The sequence below is a fragment of the Cygnus atratus genome, chromosome 6 (genome assembly GCF_013377495.2).
Source record: "Cygnus atratus isolate AKBS03 ecotype Queensland, Australia chromosome 6, CAtr_DNAZoo_HiC_assembly, whole genome shotgun sequence".
NCBI classification, from domain to species: domain Eukaryota; kingdom Metazoa; phylum Chordata; class Aves; order Anseriformes; family Anatidae; genus Cygnus; species Cygnus atratus.
Window position 1 is genome coordinate 20,121,423 of NC_066367.1, and position 26,267 is coordinate 20,147,689.

Genomic DNA, 26,267 nt, shown 5'->3' on the forward strand with positions numbered 1-26,267 from the left:
GCATAGTAAGCTATGTTATCTCCTTATTTTTGTCCAAAAAGCTTCAGTAAATAATTTGAATCCCCCATCTAGAAAGGTTATTGTGATCAAAGACTGAAAATACTGCAGGCCTTCTCATCCAGTTAACAAAAGTTTGAAAAAGAGTTTGAAAGATTTGATATGATACAAAGAAAATTAAAAGATCAATATGGTAAAGTTGCTGGTTTTCCAGGGAGAATTAAAATGTGTTAAAAGTGTATTGTAATGCTTGTAATTCTTGGAAGTAACTTTATTTTTAATTTCAAATACCAGAACTGACTTAGTGTTGTTTGATGTTTTCATTATCAGTGATGCTGAATGTTCTTTCCAGTTAGTCATACTTTACCAGTTACTAATACTTTTTTTTTTCTTCTTTTTTTCTTTTCAGGTATCAATTCTTGCGCATCATCCCCCTGTAGCCATCTCTGCTTGCTTTCTTCATCTGGACCACTTTTTTTTTCCTGTGCTTGTCCTTCTGGATGGATGCTTTCTCCTGACAACAGGAACTGCATGAGAGGTAGGGCAGCAATAATGAGACATGAAAAAAAAGACCCAACAGATTGTCAGAGCCATTTCTCTGTCAGGCAAAAAGCTTACTTCAAATCTCTGAGCTGCTGCTCATGAAATCAAAGGTTGGGGTCATTCTAGGCAGACTTCATTTAGGAAGCATTGAGTGAAATATATTTGGCCTAAAGACATGGAGTTCTGAAAAGAGCTCAAAGCCAGAGATTGCTTCCTTTGGGAGAAATGGAAGAAATACTTCTTTTAAGCTCTTAAAAAAAGACCCATTTGAAAATGTTTAAGCATGTTTAAACATGTTTACCTGAAAGTAAATTTATGGTAAAAGAGTAGGAATACTCCCTTAGATATAAAACAAGAAAACACAGAACTCCCAGCTATATTCAATAATAAAGATTAGTTATTGCTGCTGTAACTTTGTATGTTTCTTGAGTCCTGCTTAGTAGCCGTTAGAATCTATCTCAGGCATGTCCTGGAGAGTCTGAGCTTTGTCCTGGTGGTTTCCATGTTCCTAGAATATGTGTTGTGATTGCATAGTGCTGAAACTTTCAATGTTAAAAAATTACAGTGATAATTTCACTCCTGGTGAGGTAAAAAAAAAAAAACTTGCGTGTATGTGCTTTACAAAGCATCATGGTTAATATTCATCAATTCTGTTAGCATCAGGGAACCTTTGGTAGTCGGAACACATCAATGCTATTTTTTTGATCAGAGGAAAAGTATTGTAGCGTAGCTCTGACTTACATTGTATGTTTTCACAGTTGAACACCCTTTCCTTATTGCTGTGAGAGATAATATAATTTATGGAATTTCTCTGAACCCTGAGGAAAAGACCAATGATGCTATGGTTCCGATAGCAGGAGTTCAAAATGGTGTTGATGTTGACTTTGATGACTCAGAACAGATGATCTATTGGGTTGAAAATCCGGTAAGTTAGTATTTGTGTTTAAAATGCACAGTAAAATAAGACTTCTTTAAAATAATGTTTTTGAATGAAATCTATTAGCATTACAGGTAAAGCTTTTAGTAAGTATAATTGAAAAGAATTAAAGTTTTTTTTTTCCCCTAGAACAAGTTAAAGAGACTTCATATCTTTTGTAAATTAGTTTTCATCTCTGTCAGCCAAAATATTTAATTAATGCTATTTCTGGATTACCCAGAGACATGAAGAGGAAATATCAGAGAACACTGACAGAACTATACTCTCAGCCTGTTGCTATCGTCTGCTCTTCCTCATCCCTGTTGGCCTCGGGCTTAATTCTGCGAACACATACAGAACAGTTCTCCATGGGAGTAGTACATTGGACCCAGAGGCACTAAACATTAGAATTCAAGTACATGCTATTAGAATGAAATGACATGCTTGCATGGTCTGGTCTCTAGTCTGAGCACTTCTTGAAGTAGCATAGTACAGAGGCGTCTTCTTAAATATAAGAATGGGGTTGCAAAGTCAAAGCCACTTCCAGGTAGCAAATACGAGGCCTATAGTTCTAAAAAATACTTTGAACTAGTTTTTAATAGTTCATTATAATTGTTTGACTAAGCCTCTTTAATGACTGTCCTTGCTGAACTGAGAGATGATATGTGTTTCCTAAGGCTAACTTGCAGCAAAAATATCAAAATTAGTGAGTTGAGTGTTTGTTTTTGTATCATGCCCTAACATCACATGCTGTATGTAGTTAAGCCTGCAAGCTGTAAGTTACTGTTTCAGAAGTTACAGAAGAAAACTGCAAGGATAATCTCAGTTTTGGATCTTCCTTTTGCAGCTTACTAAAAAATTGTTTCTTATGTATTTACGTTTACAGAGAACACTATTTTCCTTTATGAGATTTCGGGTTTATTCAGGATGGTTAAGTTGAGGTATCCTTGTAAAAATATTTTGATAATAAGGTACAAATTATAGTAGCGTGACTGTACATAGCTTAAAAATATACTGATCGGGCTTATATAGCCATTTTATTTCTGTTGATCACTTTGATTTGGTTAATGAACTATGGTGCCTCTTTACACCGTATAATTATGATTTACAATAACATTTTTACCATGGTTATGCATTGAGCACGTAAAAATATTTTCTCTCTACTGGATTTTCATTTTTGCTAAGAAAATTTTTGCTCACATAGTTGGAATAAACAAATTTTGTGAAACTGCTCTTGATATTTTGTCACTTATCATTTTTCCAAGGGTGAAATTCATAGAGTGAGGTCAGATGGATCTAACAGGACGGTTTTTGCTCCAGCAGCTGTTATTGGTGCTCCTATTGGCCTAGCATTGGACTGGATATCTGCAAACCTTTATTACAGTAATCCAGGGACACAGTCAATTGAGGTAATTATTTAAGAGGGAGAATTGAAAACTAAGAGCGTAGATATTTTGCTACTATGTATACAGTTTGAAATTAGAACTGTTTTTAGTGAAAAACTGAAATTAGATTTTTTTAAAGCAAATAGTATGAAGAGAAGTGATTTACACGCTTGAAGAAACAAGCCTAAATTTGAGCACAGTCAAAAAGATTTTGAAAGCAATATATTCTGTGAAGTTTATTTATCCACAGATCTCTTTTTTCTTCAAGTTAGTAGGCTTCTGGTGCTTAACACACAAACTCTCCTTATCACAATAGTTATTACTACTATTTTCACTTTAAGTTAAAGATCCCAATGCAGTGCCTCTGATAATAAAGGAATGTTGCCATCAAACACAGTAAGATCCGCTCCCAAATGCTTTGATATCATATTATGTAGCTTCCTGGAGACTAACAGTCTGATGATATGGAAAGAATAAAACTGCTGTTTATTGTAGGGAAATAGAGAATAAACAATATGCAATACTGTAATGAATGTGACTGTGCCTGGTCATGAATTTCCTTGTCCTAAAATATAAATATGTACTATTAAATTAAAAGTCATCTAATTTAAATAAGTAAAAGGTAATACTTTTTGAAGCAGCATTTCATCAACCCCTTCAGCCTGTAATACTATCAAGATATTATGGAATTTGAAAGATTAGCTATTTTTAGAACTAGGATACTTATTTATTAATATAGACAGGTTCTGAGCAGCAAGTAGCTGCTTTAAGAAGTACATGCGAGAGAAGAAAGACTGTGAATAGTACTGAATAATGTACTTTGTAGTGTTAGATAAAGTTTTCTGTAATTTCAAATTCTGGTGGATTTAGGTTTCCTTCCTTTAATTTGACAATCTATCCTAAGTTCTAAATTACATGTTCTGACAAGTTCAATGTTTGAGTAGGTCCTGAAGCTGCATGGTGAAGTAATGTACAGGAAAACTCTAATCACCAATGATGGTACCTCTCGGGGAGCTGGAATGCCGATTGGTTTGACAGTTGATCCAGCAAGAGGGTAAATTTCTAAAGCTGCAGTTGTTTTGCATGAGTATTTTCTACACATATTTCCTAATTTTTAGAGTCTTCATCTTCAATCCCAGATTTGACAGGTTTTTTTTTTTTTTTTCATGTTTTTGCGCAATTTATTCATTCTTTTTAAGGCTTAGAAAATTGTTGCATGACCACATAAATTGCTGCATGGATGTCTGTTTTCCTTAGTTTACCAAATACTTATATGCTAACATTCTTTTTTTTTTTTTTTTTAAATTAAAGAGGATCCCAGAATATTATGATTGTGAAAAAAATCACTGTAAAATAGGAACTCAGAGTAAAGACAATTATCAAGTCTTTCATTACAATAACTTGTGATGTCTGTGTTGAGGCCTGTCAATAAGTAAAGACACACTACATAGGAAGAGTGTCACATGTTAAATAGTGTAGTACTAAATACGATTTTTCTAATCTCTCCCAACATAGGATCCCTATACACTAGTCTGCAAATTGAATTAATAGAGCTATATTTATCTATTTATTTATTTATTCCATCAAAGTACTCGAACCTGCAATATGATAATTTTTTTTTATTTCAAAATCACAGTGTTTCATAGGACCATATTAGTAATGAGACTGTTCTGCTGGTGACCTGGCAGGTTTTCAGATGAAGTGATGCCAGACTTTTTGTTCCTGCTTGGGAGTCTGGCTGCCATGTGCCCTACCTGTTTTTCAGCAACTGAGGCCGGAGCAGTGGCACTGCTATATATTCCCCAGAGCCAGTTAATTGAATTCTGTTTCATACAGATTTTTTGAACTTGCAGTTTTAATTCCAAATTGGAACCAAACTTAATGTTGCAACTTCGCAACTGTCTGTGGAACAGAATTTTTATGTGCCTGTCTTCTTGTTATACATTGCTAATAATCTGCTGAGGTTACCTGCTGACAGTATTGTGGGTGATGCAAGAGAGTATATAGATTTCTGAAAATAGTTTAACGGGCATTGTTCTTTTAAAACAAGATCTCTTTTTTTCATTGAGGTCCAATTCAAAGTGATCTTTATTCATCATGTGCCAAAGTATTTGTCTAAGGAAGGAGATGGATTTAAGCATATACGTTGGTCACTCTGGGGCATTGATCTCCTTTACCAGCTTTGCTAACAGGTGTGATAATGTGTTACAGGAAGCTGTATTGGACGGACCAGGGAACTGACAGTGGAGTCCCAGCAAAGGTTGCTAGTGCAAACATGGATGGATCGGGCATAGAGACCCTCTTCACTGGCAACCTTGATCATGTGGAGTTCATTACCATTGACATTAAGGATCAAAAGTTGTACTGGGCTGTCACAAGCACAGGAGTGGTAGGGGATGCTTTTTTAATAGTTGCTTTGTTGCTGTTTATGTATCTGTGGGTCTATGATTACCGAGAGTAATTCAGTGACGTTAATTTACTCACGTAACTGGGAGTTGCAGGACCAACCAAAATCTGAATAATTGTCGTTACTGGTTACCTTTAAAAATATAGGATGACTTGAATGGAGAATTATTATTTATTAGTATCCTGCTGACCTTTTCCTTCCTACCTATGGAAAGTACATAAAGACCTTATACACAAAGAGATTTTAGTAGCATATGTTGTATTTTAATTTTTTTATTGTAACATTGAACTTATATTAAGCTTTAAATTGATTTCTTAGATTGAGAAAGGCAATGTGGATGGTACAAATCGTGTGACCCTGGTGGTTCATCTTTCTCATCCATGGGGAATTGCTGTGTATGATACCTTTCTGTACTATACTGATAGAGATTATGAAGTTATTGAACGAGTTGACAAGTCTACTGGAGCAAACAAAATAGTACTGAGAGACAACGTCCCAAGACTGAAGTGCTTGCGAGTGTATTATAGAGACAGTGAGTATTTGCTAAAGAGGTATTTCAAGATTTCCAACTTGTGAAAAAATCAGGCTTCTGTTAGAGACAGGCTACATGCTTTTTCAAAACAAATTATTTGATGTGTCAAAAGCATTTTCCTCGTTTTGGTAGAGGAAATGGTTTTACCATTCTCTTAAGGCATCTATTCACATGCATAATTTTACGAAAATATTATTAATGTAAAATTGACTGAATAACAAGTTCTGCTACTTTAGCTTCAAATATGTGCATCTGTTATATCTGATTATTTGCCTCATTAATCTTAAATGACAAGAAAGCAGAAAATTGATTACTAACGTGTGTGCTTAAATGGTGATTAAGATGGGTATTTTTGCAGCTGGTTGGTAATACAATGCAAGTATATGAATTTGGTTGTATGTCTGTCAGTGATGATACAGTTCAGATTTTTATGTGTTGCCATGTCTTTTTTCACAACAGATTCTGCTGGTTCCTCAAATGGTTGCAGTAATAATATTGGAGTTTGCCAACAACTTTGCCTACCAGTACCTGGTGGATTATTCTCCTGTGCCTGTGCTACTGGCTTTCAGCTAAATCCTGATAACAGAACCTGTTCTCCATACAGTTCATTTGTAATTGTTTCTATGCTTTCTGCAATTAAAGGATTTAGTTTAGAGACATCTGATCACTCTGAAGCCATGGTACCACTGGCAGGAAGAGGTATGTGAAAATTATAGTAAGAGGAAATCTTATAATGCCTACTGTTTTGGCATTTCTTGCCTACACACCCATGTTTTAAATAAGTTTGTTTATACTAAAGATAATTAATTACTACTTTTCAAAACATTTCAGGACGAAATGCTCTTCATGTGGATGTTCACATGCCCTCCGGTTTCATTTACTGGTGTGACTTCAGTAGCACAGTTTCTTCTCAGAATGCAATACGTAAAATTAAACCCGATGGCTCTTACTTTAGAAATGTTGTTACAAATGGAATAGGACGAAATGGAATCCGTGGCATTGCAATTGACTGGGTAGCAGGTAAGCGTAGGTGAATTTAGGAGAATGTTATTCTTTACACACTGTAAAACTTGTAGACTAATATAAGTACATCCTAAAGGAAATATTTTGAATGGAAATCATACATGATTTTAATTGTGTCTGTGGGCTGATTTTAAAACAAACGGAAGTAATGAATGCCTCTTATGTTTATATACATATAAAAATGAAAGTTTGTCTATCTTTTGGTATATGATGTAGGTATAAAATGATAAACAGAGTAAATATATAGAGCCTTTCCTTACCTGATGCTTTCTTTTATTATCTTTGCATTCCTAAGTGGCTGTTATCAGTATACTACTATACCTTACTACCATAGTGAATTACATGTATCAGAGAAGTTTGTACAGAAGTTGTCTGATGATGTTATAGATAGAAAGGAGTTCTCAGACTGCTCTGTGGAAATCCTATAAATTTTACTGAAAAGTAAATAAAGCAGAAGAAATACTTTTTCTTTAAACTTTCATTTTCCCTTTCACAGTTCTCATTTTTATTCAAACATTAGATTAATTCAAATATTAACTCTTGAGAAAGTGTTCATCAACTCTAAATGGCTGTCTACTGCCAGTAATATTTTAATTTTATACATATACATATTGTATATATGTTTTGCAAAAGTTCTTCTGGAGTTTGATAGGTTGGGAGGGGTTTTACGACAATCATCTACCATATACACTTAATTTAGTTACTGCATATAGTGCTGTGCCACAACACTGATTTCACAGTTGTGTATTGTAAAAGGTAAAAGGATAAGAGTATGGAAGGGCAAGCCAAAGGCAGCTCTAAATTACTAATAAATATTTTAGATAGAAAAAATAAATAAAGAAAACTGTGGTTAATGCATTTTCGATTGCATACCAATGATTTTCTCTAAGGAAATCATCTAGGTTTTACAAATTAATTGACTGTTGTCATTTTGGGTATCTTTTTTCTAATTCCTCCAAGAGGAGGCAAGTACTTTGTGTTCCTAACTTCTAAGATGTTTATGGGTATTCATTTTATAGTTTTGTATTTTATCAGCTCTTGTTTCTCAGGTGGTAATGCTGTGTATTAACTTTCTGTTTTGTCCACTTTTTCAAATACAGGAAATCTTTATTTTACAAATGCATTCCTGACAGAGACTTTTATAGAAGTTTTGCGCTTAAACACAACTTATCGCCGTGTTTTGCTTAAAACTACCACAGATATGCCAAGGCACATAGTAGTAGACCCAAAAAACAGATACCTGTTCTGGGCAGATTATGGGCAAAATCCAAAGATTGAACGTGCATTTCTCGACTGCACCAACAGAACAGTTCTGGTGTCTGAGGGCATTGTCACACCTCGTGGGTTGGCAATAGATCACAGCAATGGCTACATTTACTGGGTGGATGATTCCTTAGATATGATTGCAAGAATTCAGCCTGATGGTGGTGATGTTGAAATTGTGCGCTATGGCAGTCGCTATCCAACTCCATATGGTATCACTGTCTTTGGGAATTCTATGATTTGGGTGGATCGGAACTTGAAAAAAGTCTTCCAAGCCAGCAAGGAGCCAGGCAATACTGATCAGCCAACAGTAATACGGGACAACATTAATTGGCTAAGGGATGTTACCATTTACAACAGTCGTTTTCAGTCACGTTCACCCCTTGACATCAACAACAATCCTTGCGTGGATGACAATGGAGGCTGTTCCCATCTGTGTTTTGCCCTGCCTGATGTGCAAACACCCAAATGTGGTTGTGCCTTTGGAACACTAGGCAGCGATGGCAAGAGATGTTCCATTTCAACAGATGATTACTTGATTTTTGCCCTTGAGAATGCCCTCAGAAGTATCCACCTAGATCCTGAAAATCACAGTCCTCCCTTCCGCACAGTCAATGTGTTAAGAACAGCAGTGGCCCTGGATTTTGACAGCATAAACAACCGAATATATTTTACACAAAGTTATCCTTCAGGGACAGGAAGAATCAGCTACATTAGTATTTACTCAGGAATTGGCACTCCAACAGTAGTTGCATCCGGTAAGTACATGGAATTGTGATTCAAAATAATCGGATATTGAGAAAAACAGACTAGCACCTAGCACTAGCTCAGCAGGTATTTTTATGCTAATGGTCAAGGTAAACTGTTTAGTTAAGATAGCTGATTAAATGCTCCTTTTGACTCTTCTGCTCAGTTTTTTCCTCTTCTGAGTGTCTTATTTCATCTCGATCATAATGAAAAGGAAATATAAAACTGGTTATATGTTATTATGTATTTTTAGTAATTTTAAGGTCGAAGCAAGTACCACAGAGATACAGAACGATACAGTGAATTTATCAGTATGAAAAGATGAGCTATATGGGTTTAATACATCAGTAAAGCACCTGTAATGATACTTGCTAATTGTTATGTTTGTTAAAAAATTTGGATTATGATTATGTACAATCATAAGTACGCACATTGTCGTAGAAAAAGAGTTTTGCAATATCTCAGGAAACTGTACTGAACTTGTTTGTGTGTTTGCTTGTGTCTAAGACCTGGGGACTCCAGATGGCATTGCCTTTGATTGGATCAATAACAGAGTTTACTACAGTGACTACCTCAATCAAACTATCAGCTCAATGGCTACAGATGGCTCTAACCGCACTGTGATTGCCCGGGTTCCACGACCAAGAGCTGTTGTATTAGATCCCTGCAGAGGGTATGTGCTGCACTTTGTATGCTTTATCATGATTGCAGATGAAACTGTAGTTTGGACTTTGATGAAGACTGCCAGATGCTTCCTGTTCTAAGCCCTAGGTTCCAGAAGCTTATAATTGTCTTGGATCTAACTCTTTAAGTTTTTGAGCTGACCTCAGCCTCAGAGATCTGAGTTTTCTTCAGAGACTTTTAGAACAGTTATGAATGTAGTATATGAGGCTAACGCTCCTCTTCTAATTGAGGTTGGGAACCAGGTATTGGGGGTTAAATGAGAATGATTTTCAAATCAGGTGTTTATCAAGAGACTACCTGTCCTCCCTTTGCTGTCTAAGGCAGAGAAACAAAAAAATATCTGTTGAAACTCAGATTTCTTCAACATTATCAAATCCTGATAATCAAGATGGCACTGCCAAGAGATAGAGTTGTATATGATCTTTCTTTTCTTCTGTTGGTGTGTTTCCTGAGTGCCTCGATTTTTTTTTTTGTGTTTTAATATCAAAACATCTCTAACAGGCTGGGGGCGGTATTAAACTGTGTTTGAAATGAATAAAGATAAGAAGGAGAATATTTGACTTTAAGGAGACATAAGAGCTGGAAAAACTTAATTCAGTGAGTGAAATTCAGTCCAGTGGAGCCCAATTATCCCCACTAGAAGATTCCTTTGTAAATATGAGATAAAACAGGAAGAAGTTCTTTTCCCCTGGTTTTGCACTCCATAGTTCAGTGGGAGTCAGCAGGATGGAGATATCCTGGAGCAGTTATAAGATTTGTGAACTTTCCTTGCTGAAAATAAAACTTTGTAATCATGTTACTGACAGGTATATGTACTGGACTGACTGGAGTTCCAATGCAAAGATAGAACGAGCTACACTTGGAGGAAACTTCAGAACGCCTATTGTAAGCACAGATCTGGTATGGCCAAATGGGCTTACCCTGGACTATGAAGAACAGCAGCTATACTGGGCTGATGCAAATCTGTATGTATTGATAACACAGTTCTTGATTTGCTTTAGGTGATTTTTCAAATAGGTCTATTATTTATTTTATTTTTTTTTTTACTGTTTTTCAGCATTTCAGTTGAATTTGATAATTTGTATTATAGAATAGTAAGAATTACTTAATAGCAAGACAACGTCAATTCTTATTATTGATGCAGAACTACCATACCATAGGGGGTTTTGTGATGTCACAAGGAAGAATTAGTCCAGTGCTTTATGGTGTTTGTACCCATTGGAAGTTTGTTCAACTTACTTTCAACTCATGATTTTTATGAGGATCTTCTCTTACACATACAGTCCAGTGTACATTTTTGCATTCATTTCTTATGGTTAATGACTGTCACTTGTGGAATTTGGCATCAAGTTCTTGCCTTTGCCAACGAGACAGAATCCTATCCTTCAATGTATGCCACTGGGATTTCTGTCATTGGCAGGAAAGCTTTTAAAAACATATCCATTCAAATTCACCCATATTCTCAGAGAAATCACTGCAGCAACCAGACTTTCCTCCTCAGGTTCTTTCAGAACAGCAGCTCCTTTGCAGGCTTCTCCTCTGCTGCTGTCTGAAGAAAGATGTCTGTAATGTAACTTTTATGGTCTGTGCCTCTATGGGATCTTCTGTAAGGTAGGTATCCTTACATGGATTAATCTGTGTGCACGGAATCTGTAACTCTCTGTCCTAGGGATCCCGTTACAGATGCAGAATGTCAAATGAGACATCCTCTTTTTTCTTTTAAACTGCAGTTAATGAAGGTAGGGCAGCAGATACTTAAACAGTGTGAAGTCTTCTACATTCTGACTTCTCATGTGCAGGGGAGAGGGATACTCTTTTTCTTAGAGGGGTGCTTTATCCCCCCTCTTTAGAGGGACAGATGCTAGCATGGGGTAAGATATGAGAAACAGACACTCAAAGAATGACAATGTTCCTTAGCTTTCAATGCTAAAAAGTTGAAGGACATATTTTAAGATGTCATTATTTCTTTATTATTTTAGGCAGAAGATTGAGAGGTGCACTCTCACTGGTACAAACCGTGAGGTAATTGTTAGCACTGCTCTGCATCCATTTGCAATGACATTATTCGATCAGCACATATATTGGACAGACTGGAACACACGAAGCATTTACCGAGCTAATAAATATGATGGTTCAGATCAGATTGTAATGATCATGAATCTTCCACAAAGACCAATGGATATTCATGTCTGGGCAAAAAGCAAGCAGCAGCAGTGTACCAACCCTTGCAACCAGTTCAATGGTGGTTGCAGTCATATTTGTGCACCAGGTAAGCTATTGTGCTTAATGTCTGTAAGATGTTAGTATTGCCTGTATTAGAACTCACAGTATAATAGGTTTTAGTTGCATGGGGACAGATGAAATATTCCTTAGTGTTCCCCCCAGTGTCTGGGGGGTTGGGATTAGATGATCTTTAAAGATCTCTTCCAACCCAAACAATTCTGTATGTGTAATAATTATTTTATGTATATAATGCAATCAAAATGATTGCCATTCAGGCTCATGGTACTTTGCAAACACACTTGAGGGTTTTCCCTGAGAATCTTTGCAAATAAAAACGTGTTTCTCTGTTTTAAACCAAAAACATTTTTTTTTCCTGAGATTTTAACTTTTATTTCCTCTGGAGTGGGATGTTAAGTCAGCTCAGCAGCATATAGTTATGTTAGAAATATATATTCATATACTGAATAGATACTTCCTATCACACATTTAAAGATTCTTTATGGTCACTATTTCTTTATTACATGTTATTATGAAGTCTTTCCCTAATGGTTACTTTTCAAATAAAAGGTCTCTACTGCCTCATTTTAAAATTTGGGCAGTTAACTGAGAAGATAGCACAAACTGATCTCTGTACACAGTGGGGCAGGTACACTTTTGAGTCATTGTACCCAGAAACATCCTCTGACTGTATCTTCAGCTACATATTGGGGTGAGACCAGACTGACATATGTACCCCATCTTGTAACTCTCCTTGTGCTCATGTAAGGAGAGAGTCAAAGTGCTTCAACAAGTCACCAGCCTAGATGGCCATGAAATCAGAATGGCAACAACCCCAAAGAACATAACTGCTCCAGAGCTGGTTTGTGTGTTCTGGATTTCTGTAAGTTATGATCCTTGACTCTGGAAAAACTCATTTAGTGCCTGCTTTCAGTTTTAGGATCTTAAATGCCTTTAAAAATCTGTTTTGACTGAAAACATCTCAAACTTCTCATTGATTTTGAGAAGAGCAGTCTGTTGCAAGGAGTTTTGAAAATTCTCTTTTGATTTTGAGGGATAGAGTCTCAGCTGGTATAGCTCAGACATTTGAAAGCATCAGAGACCATCTTGCAGTCACCCAAAAACTATTTGGACAGCAAGCAGTTTTTAAAGTACACAAGTTCTGTTCTCAGTTTCTCTAGGGAGCTCTAAAATAACTCTTCTGGTTTTCAATGGATTTGCATATGCTTAACTGAAATAAAAATCTGGCTAAGTAGCCACACTTCTTTCTAAGCAGGTAGATTTTATAGGAGTTATGAGGAATTCATTGCATTGCATTTTCCAGTATTACAGCTGTGAACAGTTTAACAGAACCCAGTCTAAAGCATCAATGTGATTTTTTTTTTTTTTTTAAACTGTCAAACATAAATTTAGGTCCAGATGGTGCGGAATGTCAGTGCCCATCTGAAGGTCGCTGGTATTTAGCCAATAATAACAAGCACTGCATTGTGGATAGTGGTACCAGGTGTGATGCTGGTTTCTTCACATGTCTGAACGGGCAGTGCATCTCAGAGCGATGGAAGTGCGACAATGACAATGACTGTGGTGATGGCAGCGATGAGTTGGAGAGCGTGTGTGGTAAGCATTTAAAATAACTGCATGAGAAAGTCTGCAAGCAGACTGTCCTGGCTGTAGAGTATTCTCTATCACTTGTGTGGCTTTACAATCACAGATCAAGATCATGTCGCTGTAGTTTGGAAATGATCCCTTGCTTGCTCGTACTTGTTGTTTTACATCATGAGGTCTGAATAGCAACTAATTTGCTCTAGCATCCAAAAGTGCCATAGTATTAACTTTATATGATGCATACCCAATCTCTACTTTGTTTAATTCAAATATGTATTTTACTTTTCATGCAGTACGTTTTGCAGCTGTGTTTGCACTGGCAGGTAAAAACATTGTGATTTGATTTGCTACTTTGAGAACTTAGATTATTCTTTATCTGTGTATTTTCTTCTTTTCTTATTTTTTTTTATATTTTCCTATTTTGTACAGCTTTCCACACTTGTCAGCCAACAGCTTTTACCTGTGGTAATGGGCGATGTGTACCCTATCATTACCGTTGTGATCACTACAATGACTGTGGAGACAATAGCGATGAGGTTGGCTGCTTATTCCGAACCTGTGACTCCCACACAGAATTCACTTGCAATAATGGAAGGTGTATATCTCTTCAGTACGTCTGCAATGGAGTAAACAACTGTTATGATAATGGCACATCAGATGAGAGAAATTGCCGTAAGTTCATCCTAATTACCTAGTGCATATTTGAGTCTGTTTCTTTAGATCAAAGACGAGGCAGATCTCTTTGTGTATGAAGAATTATGACAAAGGCAGCAAAAAGGATAAAAGTTTTTTATTTACATTACAGATTCTGCTTTGTGTCATTTTGAAACAAACTGAATCCTTAATCTACCTTGATCCAATAAATACTAATAGAGTGCTTAATGTTAGGTATTGTGAGTAATCCCATTGACTTCAAAAAGATTTATTTCAATTGAATTGGATGCAGGGCCTACATTTTTTCAGAGTTCACAGTGGATTTTTCTTGTATCATGACATGTTAATCGTACTAGGTATAATCATCAGGAGTGAATATTGTGACTCTTATACAGGCATCGTTTATATTTATTCTTTTGAAAATTATAATCCTTATACTTTTCAAAAAGTTACGAGTCATATTTGTTTTCCATAAAATAGAAATTATGATTAGTTCAGTATTCACTACTAATACAGTTAATCAAGATAATCGTGTTTTTTTTTTTTCACTAAGATTATGTTCTTTAATGGAAAAAATATATCTAGAGTTAGAGAAATAGTTTGATTAAAAACTGTTTTACATTTTTTGTTCACAAACTGATTTTTTGCACTATATTATTTGTGACTTTTTTTTTTTATTCTCAGTGAAGTCTGAATATTTGAAAATCTTGGTCTATTAGTTATTTGTAGTTGGTATGATGATTCAGACAGTAAAAGCTGGTTGCACAATCAGGCATTACAGTGTGAATACCTGTCGATTTACATTCCCTCAGTCCTGAGTATTAGCAGGTATTTCTTTGATCGTGTTCTTGACAGTACTTTTCCCAATAAAAGCAATGGCCTAATTGTTTCCATATAGCATGAATGGCATGAGTGCACTTTAGCATTTGAACAGAAATTAGAGGAAAATGGTTTGCATTATTTGGACGTTCCTTTTTTCATTTTCCAAGGAAATTTGGGATTAGCCACTATTGAAGAGAAAGATAGCAATGAAAATATGTAACGTTCTACAAAGAATACATGACAAAAAGTACTCTGGATTGATCACAGTCACGAAAGATGGGGATTTAAACAGTATTATGTGTCTTTCAATGGTATATACATGAAAAAAAAAAAAAGCTCTAAAGAACGTTTGCTTTTTTCTCCCCTCCTTAAAGCGGAGCGCACTTGCCAGTCTGGTTTTACAAAATGCCAAAGCACAAACATTTGCATTCCTCGAACGTATTTATGTGATGGTGATAATGACTGTGGAGATATGAGTGATGAGAGCCCTACTCATTGTGGTAAGTTAATAGGGTCAGTTACTTTCTTGTACTTCAGTAATTTATTCCACTCTTCCTTACCTTTGTTGTAACTCTAACTGTTCTCAAAACCTACTCTTTTGTAGTACTGAAGAGTTATAAGGTGTACGCATTTTATTATTCACTCTTGTTCATCTAACTAGTGCTTATATATAATAAAATCTTATTAGGCTTTTTGCACCATTTTAATGCAGCATTTGAGAGATCATTTCTTTTGCTCTGCACACTTTTTTTTTTTTCACGGTAATTGTTACTGAGATATTCTACTGAATTGGCTTTTTCCAGAATTTTATTAGTAGTATACTTTCATTCTAATCAAATGAAATTATATACAGTCTCAAGTGTAATTTCTTCTAGCTCTTTCATGCAGTCATGTGTACCTTAACTTCGGATTTATTGTTTTTTTTTTAGGTTCCAGCTATTGAACAAAAGTGTGTAGTTTTTAATCAGCTTTAATTATAAAACAGCATGTCTTTTCTAGATGTTTGTATTAGGTAGTAGTTAGGTAGTACTTTTCCCATTTAATAATGGATATTTTCAGACAACAATTTATTTTTAATATTGCCTGAGTGGATTATTTTTGCTTTTATTAGTTTTCCTAAAGTTGCATGCCTTGAATTACCTATGCCACAGTTTTTCTAAAATATGAGTTCATTTTTTCTGCTCAGAACTTGGCCACTTTTACGCATGGACTTCTGTGTGTCAAAAAATATGTGGCTAAATATACAGACATAGTGAGTCTTGTGCCGCTCATGAAAGGTATGCTTTCTCCCTTCTACTGTTTTTGTCCCATCACTACTGAATTACTTAAATTGAGAAGTGGTGAGGGGGAAGAAAGAGCAGGAGATAGGAGAATGGGAGATGAAAGAAGCCCTAAGACACTAATGAGCAATGTGTTAATTGCCTTTGATTTTCATCTCTAAGGTACATATAAGACCAAGTTAAAAGGACAGACTAGGTCCTTTTTGGTGTCTTGGAACCATCAGAGGGTACAGGAAAGCATCAGTAACTACTGAAGAAATTAGCAAACCTTACTGCATGGAATCTCCTACCACCTGGTTTGGGCACTGGAAAAGTTAGTACTTTGGACTGTGTTCATTTTCTTGTGCACAAATCTCAAGTATAAGTTTAGAACATATTTATGATTGCTGCATGCAATCCTATTTGCAGAGCAAATTATGTCTATTTATTAGCTGATACTTTTACCTAAGGAGAGAATTAAGTCCATTTTTTTGCTTACAGACATCAACCTAGTTTGTACAAAGAGCTCTTTGCAGTTAGGCTGTGAAAAGACATCTTTCCTAGCATAATTTTTTCTCTTTCTTTTTTGGGGTCTGTAATATTTTTTGCGTAACATGGATTCAAAAGCAACTTAAAACAAGTTGGAAAGGTAACAGAAAGAAAGAAGTCATACATAGGCTTTTTTCTTCCAGTCTCACTGACTTGCACAAATAGTGAGTTTCGTTGTACATCGGGACGCTGTATTCCTGCTCATTGGTACTGTGATCAAGGAATAGACTGTGCTGATGGCTCTGATGAACCTGCCTCTTGTGGTAAGTGTACACACAGAAGATATATACTGAAAGACAAGATGGGTTATGGAAAATCTATCTATAGTTTCTCTTGTAGGCAGCAGCTTGAATCCAGTCTAGGTAGAAAATAAGTATCTTCTGAGGCTTATTCATGGACTCTAAATAATCTGTGTCACTGAGTAATCTTAGTAATTTTGCTTAAAGCTGTGTGTGGAATATGAAGGCTTTTAATTGCCATGATTGATTACTGTTAATGTATAACCAGTCTCTTTATAATACTGATGGTGATGAATCAAGTGATGAGAGTCAGCAAATATTTTGGTATTGTTTTGAATGTAAGACTGGTTGTCATGCTGTGTGGGAAGCATGTGTGCAGTATTGCATTTGGGGGAAAAAGGGAATGCGGGATATAGAGGAACATTTTTGACTAGTATGCAGAAGAGTATCATAGACTTGCAGTAGGCAAATCCAGTACACACCGTAGAAACCGATGGTAATAAGCAAGGGAAGAGGAAAGATGATGAAAAAAAGTGCAGTAATCTCTAAGGAAGAAGAAGAGGGGCTAACTGAAGTCTCTGAGAACTAATATTACACTGCAGTGGTTATTCTCACTGTAGAAGTTGGCATAACACAAGACTGAACAGATTCTTCTATGATTTAAGCAGGGCTCATAGCTCACTTTGCACTTTTTTGGAGTTGCATCTTTAGCTTAAGAAAATGTCTTGCATCTTATGCCAACTTTAGATCCTCATTATGTAGATAATAGAATAAAACAGGGTCATCTGCTGACTGCTGTATTCATGTTGAATTTAATGCTGTCTTTATATTTCGGTCTTCTGGTCTCAGGTTTCTTAAGCAGGGTACTTTTGAAGTATAACGAGATTAGCAGGCTGATAATCCAAATGGTACGGTATTTGTAGAGATTTCCAGTATAATTGACCAGAAGGAGACTCTGGTCTCCTATCAGGATGTGTAGCTCTTAACTGAGCACCTCTCTTCTACTTAAGCTTCTACTTTACATTTCACTGACATAAGATTCGCCCTAAAACACCTTCCTCAGCAGATTATCATAGCAGTGCAGGTTAGTTTGACAAGCAGAGTGATTATGTTCATTTTTAAGTGTCTCAAGCGCGGACTTGTTCAAGTGACCGATTCAGATGTGATGATGGCAGATGTATCCCAGCAACGTGGATCTGTGATGGTGATAATGACTGTGGAGATATGAGTGATGAGGATCAAAGACATAATTGTGGTAGGTGTCTAATAAAAACAGATACTGCACTTTCTTTGACAGGCATTTTATTTATTTTTATTTTTAAAAGAAATTCTATCTGTAAAGGTGCACATTAAGCGAGAGGTACACCCTTCCGGTACCTTCAGTTTCATTATACTGAATTAAAATTGAAGATATTACTGGCTATTAAAAAAAAAAAAAAAAAAAAAAAGGAAAAATGTTCTAATTTTGTGAGTACTTTGCTTTTCTTTGATTTTTTGAGTTTCAAAAGAGATATAATTAACCTGGGACGTTTGTATGATTTGGGCAGCAACAGCAACTTGGGCGGGGATATCCACATAATTTTGGCATTTATTTTTTGCAAATAAGTGATTTAAAAAAAAAAAAAAAAAGGCAATCAAAAGAATGGACAAAGAGAAGAAGGTCCAGCAAGCCTACTCTTGCTCCTAGATTCCTTTAACAACAGCTCTATACACTTGCAGTTCTTGTCCTATTTAACATCAGTGGAGTTCCCCCTGCTCCCAGAAGCACTGAATACCTTGAAGAAAGTAGGGGTTAGAGAGCCTAGGTTTATTATCTTTTCAGGTACCAGAAAATCTGGCCAGGTGTGTGCAAAGCTTATTAGTGAGGATCTATCAAGATCCAGAGTTCTGCATGTGCCAGCATGGGCTAAGGAATCCTGAAGTGCTTTGACTCCAAGTCAGCCTCTCTGAAGAGCAATGCCCAGCTGAGTATTAGTGGGAATCAGTATGAGTTTCATGTATGAGAGAGCTCACTGATATCTATTTCTGAACATGGAGCAGAGAATATCCCTTTTGTAGACTGTGTTGATATCCAGGTTCTATGTGTGTGTTTGTGTGTGCGTGTTTTACATACAGAGTATAACTTGCTGACTCATTAAACATGCTTTCTATCAGCAAACCGCAGTTGTACAGCAGCAGAGTTCACATGTGCCAACAATCAGCCCCCACTCAGGAGGTGCATTCCTCGGGCATGGATCTGTGATGGTGATGCTGACTGCAGTGATGCTCTGGATGAACACCAGAACTGCACACGAAGATCTTGTACAGAAAATGAGTTTACTTGTAATAATGGCTTGTGCATCCGAAATGCATACAGGTTTGTAGCTACTTGAGCTGCTGCAGAAAATCCTTAAAATTTGCTTGAAGTAACTTCTTTTTGCACTATTTAGTTGTAAAGTAGATTTGCATATGATAGTGAAACTCTTTATCTGCTCTGCATTCATGCATTTGTTTTAACTTGAAAATGCTCTGGAATATTTGATGTCAATACTCACAGTTCTCACCATTGACATTTAGTCATTTTTTTCTGTGCCTAATAGCCTCTTGTGGGGTGATTCTGTTCAGTTTGTAATGGATGCAGGGAATACGAGCAGGATTCACAGAATCAGACTATATATTCTGTTCCTCATTAGTGAAAGTCTTTTGCATTGGAGTCAATAATATCTGACCTTCTTTGGAAATCAGGAGAGTGCGTCTAGCTATCTGCCCTGGAGATGGTGACTGCTGCTTTATGTTTGAAAAAAGTAATCATTCTTCTTCAGATGTGACAGGCGGAATGACTGTGGTGACACCAGTGATGAAAGGGGATGCATCTATGAACCATGTCAGCAGCACCAGTTTACTTGTCAGAATGGGCGCTGCATTGCCAAGGCCTACATCTGTGATGGGGATAATGACTGTGGTGATGAATCTGATGAGCTGGAACACCTCTGCAGCACACCAGAAGCAACGTGCTCTCCCAGTCATTTTAAATGTGACAATGGAAACTGCATTGAAATGGCTAAAGTCTGCAATCGGTTTGATGATTGCTTAGATAACAGTGATGAAAAAGGATGTGGTATGTGTAGATTTACTTGGACTGTCTTACTTCATTTAAAATGTATCAGCATCTTAAAAAAAAAAACCAAAACTTAATTACAATTATCTATATATTCTATCGTGGTATCTCAGAAGAATTACAAGAAATGTATACATATAATCTTTTTTTTTCCATTAAATCATATTAATTATTTACTGTTTTGTCAATTATTATGAGAGTTAGCCCAGATTCATATTCCGCATTTTCAGGGTAAAGCAGGGAGAGAGAGGAATATAGAGGGTAACTGGGAAGTCACTGCACTACTTTCTCTGTAAGTCAGTTGCTCGAGTAGAACTTCCTTTCTTTCCCTAGGTATAAATGAATGCAGTGACCCTTCAATCAGTGGATGTGATCATGACTGCACAGACACCCAGACAAGTTTCTACTGTTCTTGTCATACTGGATACAAACTTATGTCTGATAAACGGACTTGTGATGATATTGATGAGTGCAATGAAACTCCATCAGTATGTAGCCAGATTTGTGAGAACACAGCTGGCTCCTACATCTGTAAGTGTGCCCCAGGCTATATCCGGGAGCCTGACGGAAAAAGCTGCCGGCAAAATAGTAATATCTCCCCATACCTTATTTTTAGCAACCGTTACTATCTGAGAAATCTCACAGCAGATGGCCAGTCTTACTCTCTCATTTTGCAAGGACTGAGAAATGTGGTGGCACTGGACTTTGACAGGGTGGAAAAAAGGTTGTACTGGATTGATGTGGGCAGGAAGGTCATTGAACGAATGTTCCTAAATGGAACAAATAAGGAGGCAGTGATAAGTGATGATGTGCCGAACGGGGAAGGTATCGCTGTTGACTGGGTTGGCAGGTAAGAAAATACATTTTTTGTCCTTCTGAGCTACCGAGGAGATGATGTGTGAGGGAGTTTACCTTAAGGTTCTTCTACTTCATAGAATATCCCTGAAGAGCACTGAATTAGCTTTTGGATTGTGCATGCAGTATTATACAACTTCTCTGGAAATGTTTATCAGCTTCTAATACATTGCATAACATTTTTGTTTAATTGCTCTTGTATCTATTTTACTGAGGTTATATCAGAGTTATTCACTCATCAGTAATAAAGTAGTACATCTGACTCGTGAGAAACTTGTTAGGAAACTATCAATGAACAGCCTAGCCAAGCAGGAAGCTGGGACATGACATGTGACTATGGGGTAGTGATTCTGAGCTTAGGCTCTTCCTTTCCTAGCCGTTGCTGGGGTTGGGATTCAGGCATGAACAATAGGCTGTGACAGGTAGCTAGATCTGAGTGAAGAAGTAATAGTGAACATTAATGAACTTAAGCTCCTGTACCGACGTGAAGAGCATGTTTCTTTTGCTCTTGAAAAATGTGTCTTTTCTTAACACTCCAATCACATGATCCACATCATTTGCTATAAAGGCAGTATCAGGGTGAGGTAATTGGAAAGTAATTTGCATTGTGATCACTTTTATTGCCTGCCATGTGTCATAAGGTAGTTTGATTTATTTCCACAGAAACTGTCATTTTGTGGTCCCTTCTCTGACACTATTCTTGGCTTTATTTTTCAACTGCACTGCTATCAGTATGAGAAGTTCAAATAGCATTAACTGGAGAGTAATGCTGACTCTCCAGAATAATGAGTGTGGTTCAAAAAGTCACATTTGGAACTTATGACAGAGTGTTTTTGTGAATACGTCAATATACTAGTTTTTATTTTTATACTGCTTTGTCTGTAAAGCTAATGATAATTAATGTTGCCAGCACTCCCAAGTGCTTTGTGATTGATGGAGAGTTGAGGAAGGAAAAGACTAATTTTAGCCAAAGTGGTCCTATTGCTCCTTTACTAATACGGTTGCTGAATTAATTCAGCTACCGTTAAGTCAGTTTTTGTTTAGCTGGTTCAGAAAGGCTGAGGGATGATACAATGGTAGATGAGCTGTTCTGCTCACGTTCAGTACAGGGGGAGGACTGGAGGATACCATGAGGTGAAGGTTGGGGAAGATTATTTTTGCACTCCTTGCTTTTTAGAGTTCCATATGACTGGTGAGGGTGCTGTGGACAGAAACTTTGTCATGCTATTTCTGGAATGACCCTGTTGCACACTGAAGCAGAAGAAACCATGCAGGGAATTTCAAAGTAGCCTACTTTAGTTTTAATTAAATAATTTAAATGTTTTGTTTTGTTACGGGCTTTCAAAAATCAATGCATCAGCTTGCATGTTTTCTTTGATTACAGCTGTGGATAATTCCTAGGTGAAGTAATTGAACTGTTAAAAATTCTAGGTGAGGTTTGAATAAGGTTTTCAAACAGTAATGTTTAGCAATTTTCAAAGGAGAACCTGCTAATGAGAATAGAAGTGGCAGCATGGAAGAGGTGGTGATTCTCTCCAACACTTCACAGCTCCAGTCAAAATCTGTTATATTGCATGAATGCTTTTCTGCTCCTCTTTTGCCATTGCCAGTAGGAGAGTAAGGAAAGAGAAGGCGGCTCAGTAATTTATAGGCAAACGGCATATTATTACTCAACTGGGTAAATGCAAGTTTGAATTTGTCACCAATGATTGTGGATGCAGGAGCAGCAGGAGTAAAAACGGCAAACTGAAGCATGGTTGGTGTAGAAGAGATGTCAGTACAGTATGTATATTCTTCCTTTATAGTGGCTATATTGCTTCTAGGAGGAAAAAAAAAGGTGCTATGAAGTAAAATAAACCACATAAAGTAAATTAGAGTAAATAAATTAACTCTAAAATATTTCAGAAAATTGTACTGGGTGGATGCCTACAAAGATTGTCTCTACGTCTCTGAACTTGATGGAAGATTCCGGAAAAAACTCGTGGATCGGTGTGTGGATGCCAACAACACTTTCTGCTTTCAGCACCCCAGAGCAATTGTTGTTCATCCCAAATATGGGTATGACATTTCAAGAGTGTTTTTCCTTTCTTTTTAAAATAGTCTTGCCCTGTCTCTGAAAAGCTGAAATAAAATTTGGCCATCTGCTCTTAAAGTTGTGTGGCATTAAATCTTCAATGAAGCTTAGGAAAAATAGCAGCTTGCCTTTCATGAATGTATGTGCTGGGCTGCCAGGTATCATTGAAAGTGGAATTTTGTTGCGTGTGGACAAGGAGATTTTGTTTGCAAGACTAAAAAGGTTGGTAGATATGTGTGCAGTTTGATAGACAATGGGGCTGCCGGTTGCATTCTTTGAAGATGAATGTGATTACATGCATCCACTTGTTTGCTGTAGCAATTAAAGTAACAAACAAATATATTAACCTTTTTCTTATTTCCCTCTGTATGGTTTAGTTTTGTTGCAAGAATTGCTTTATTTGGGTGTGACTTCTAATACTTGCTTCAGAGTATTTTTCCTGCAATCTTAACTGTGTTTATTTGAACAGACAGGTTTACTGGACAGACTGGGCAGATCGAGCTTATATTGGACGAGCAGGCATGGATGGCAAGGACAAGATGGTGATCATCTCTACAAAGTTAGAGTGGCCCAATGGACTCACCATAGATTACACCAATGACAAGCTCTACTGGGCAGATGCCCATCTAAATTACATTGAGTAAGTACACAGAGAAGAATAAAACAACTGAATAATTGCTCCTGCTGGATCTCAGTGGTAGCCTTTATAGATGACCTAAGCACGATGCTTCTACTCACTGACTGTAGGAAACCAGAGTCAGGAAGTCTGGAGTAGTAGGTGATGGGAATGACACAGTGTCCCTGTTTTTCACGTCTTAGGTCCCACTGGAAGTGGTCCAAAAGTTATTGAGGAATTCAGGTGAAAAGATTCAAAGTCTATGCTGGAATATGCAGTTTATCGATATCTGGGAGTACAGCCTGAACCATGGCAGAATGGAATATAAAATCACTGTTTTCTGATTCTCTTGTTTCTGCCTATATGTATGAGTTGAGCTGAAACTAAACTAGTTGTGTACTAATAAAACGGTATACAATTCATTAGAGGATCTCTGAAAGCGTGTCCTTAATTTTGTGTCCAGCATTTACAGCAGTATCCATAAATGTGACATGAAATTTCCTGTTAGCCTATATAGCTTTTTGCTGTTAATTGCCAAAATCTATTATTTTTTTCTATTGTTGGAAAATGACTGCTTAGATATCAGTACAAATGAATAACTAGCATTCTGGTTCTTGTCAAGACATTTGAAACACTTTAAAAACAGTCCTTTATATTAATGTTTATATGTGCGTTTAGGGTTATACATACATCCATTCTTCTGTACATCCATTCTTCTAGCAACTTTTTTTTTATGCCAGTGTTAAAAACACCTATTTCAAATATATAAATTACAAGTATACATCTCTATCTCTTTCTTTTTCTTTAGTATTTCATCATTTATCCCTATAGCAAGATCAGCAAAACCAAAAAATCGTATTAAAGGTATCTTATCAGAGGAGTCTCTAAATCAGAAAGACATGTAAAACAGGAATTACAGGAGGCCTGTTGTCTTAAGTGTTCTGTTATTAGCAATCTGAATGATCCAGGCAAGCCAGTCTCTTATGTGACAATAATAACTTGCTGTAAGTCAGTAAATGTGTAAAATTTCAGTTGGCTAACTGATACACTTCTGTGGGAAGACTTTTACATGTCAGTGGATGTTCCTCTATTCCATTTCTTTGCCTAGAATAACCCGTTTTACTTTTCTGCATATGTTAAAATGAATTCACTGAGGACAGTGCTCTATCATGGGACTAAAGAAGCTGCAATTCCACCGTTGCATGGTCCTGGTCACCAATAATGGCCTACCATTAGCATATACAGTAAAGGTAAGAAATTCTAACATTTATCTGAATGTTTTGTGCATTTTTCTTTGTGGAGGTACTCTGACCTGGATGGACATCATCGTCACACCGTATATGATGGGACTTTACCTCATCCATTTGCAATAACAATTTTTGAAGACACGATATATTGGACTGACTGGAACACAAGAACTGTTGAAAAGGGAAATAAATATGATGGATCAGACAGGACTGTGCTCGTGAACACCACACACAGGCCATTTGACATCCATGTTTACCATCCGTACAGGCAGCCATTTGGTAAGAAAACAGAATGAGATTTGCATTTAGAGGGCCGGCTGTTATCTGAAGATCAATTGGAAGCGGTCCTGAGGACACTCAGCTTTTGCATTTGCTCAGGGAAATAAAATCCAAAGAATAAATGTAGTCCTCTATTTTACATCTATAAGTGGTCTTTGATTAGCTGCTTAAATAGAATCAGACTGGGAGTGCATCATTTTAAATTAGTTTCTTAGAAGTCTTCGCTGAATAATATAGGTTTCCTGTATATGAAATCATAAATATTTCTTTCTGAGCGCCTACTTATCTAGGTTTTGTTTTTCAGCTTTCAATACAGTATTAGAGGAGTCTTTTACTGAGTGAGACTTTTACTGACTAAGACCTTTGTGTCCTGGGATTTGCAAAGTACAGTAATATTTTTGTTTGTTTGTTTTACCAGTTAATAATCCTTGTGGCACCAACAATGGTGGTTGTTCCCATCTTTGTCTAATAAAAGCTGGTGGTCAGGGTTATTCCTGTGAATGTCCCGATAACTTCATGATAGTCCAGTTTGGCAATACAGCACACTGCCTTCCAATGTGCTCTAGCACCCAGTTTCTCTGTGCAGACACCGAGAGGTAAGTCCACTGCTCATCATCTTTTTCTGATGCCTTTTTATAGATACATTATAGAATTTAGACTCTTGAAAAGGGCATGAAACCAGGTATTCCTCCTGCTTTTGCTATGATTCTGTGACGTGCTAGCAAAGACAAAGCCAGGATTAGACAGGCTTCCATTTTGGAAAAATATTTGTAGATTCCGTGTTTAAACGATTTTTTTTTCTTCCTAATATGGCATTGCTAATGTAGCAAAGTTCGGGTTTTTAGAAACATGTAAACGCCATAAACCATTTCCAGTTGAAGTCACAAACCTGGACCTTTCTCTTGTTTTTTGTACATCTTTTGCAATGTATCTCTTTCTGCCAAACGTGCTGTCTGTGAATGGCCCAGGAAAGCCAATTAGCTGATTTGGGGGCATATTTCTAACCCTTTTCCCTGAGACAAGTGCACTGGGGGGAGAGGAATGTGGCCTAAGAGCTGCTGTGTTGATGTTGTATTGCTCTGGAACCTGTGAGGCAGTTGTCCTTACTGGGTGGCCTTTTGAAGCAGTACTACAATGATGATTCCTAGTGAAATTCTTGTGCTGAAGTTCAGGTGAATTATTAACATGTTACCTGATTAAAATCTAATTGAAGATTGATTCCACAAGCACAAGAGATGGTTGCCACAAATACAC

General features: G+C 36.7%; 1 protein-coding gene across 1 annotated transcript in view; it reads left to right on the plus strand.

Moving 5' to 3' along the window:
* The window catches only part of LRP2 (LDL receptor related protein 2), a 101,052-nt gene that overhangs the window by 44,750 nt on the left and 30,035 nt on the right, over window positions 1–26,267 (plus strand). Inside the window, 24 exon segments of the mRNA XM_050711658.1 lie at window positions 407–535; window positions 1,299–1,465; window positions 2,722–2,865; window positions 3,786–3,895; window positions 5,053–5,230; window positions 5,567–5,780; window positions 6,240–6,479; window positions 6,612–6,800; window positions 7,904–8,824; window positions 9,321–9,486; window positions 10,304–10,462; window positions 11,477–11,766; window positions 13,131–13,334; window positions 13,752–13,994; window positions 15,173–15,298; window positions 16,750–16,869; window positions 17,969–18,100; window positions 19,000–19,201; window positions 19,647–19,942; window positions 20,276–20,792; window positions 22,703–22,855; window positions 23,341–23,511; window positions 24,790–25,013; window positions 25,432–25,609. Coding sequence (XP_050567615.1) covers window positions 407–535; window positions 1,299–1,465; window positions 2,722–2,865; window positions 3,786–3,895; window positions 5,053–5,230; window positions 5,567–5,780; window positions 6,240–6,479; window positions 6,612–6,800; window positions 7,904–8,824; window positions 9,321–9,486; window positions 10,304–10,462; window positions 11,477–11,766; window positions 13,131–13,334; window positions 13,752–13,994; window positions 15,173–15,298; window positions 16,750–16,869; window positions 17,969–18,100; window positions 19,000–19,201; window positions 19,647–19,942; window positions 20,276–20,792; window positions 22,703–22,855; window positions 23,341–23,511; window positions 24,790–25,013; window positions 25,432–25,609 — 5,473 coding nt within the window.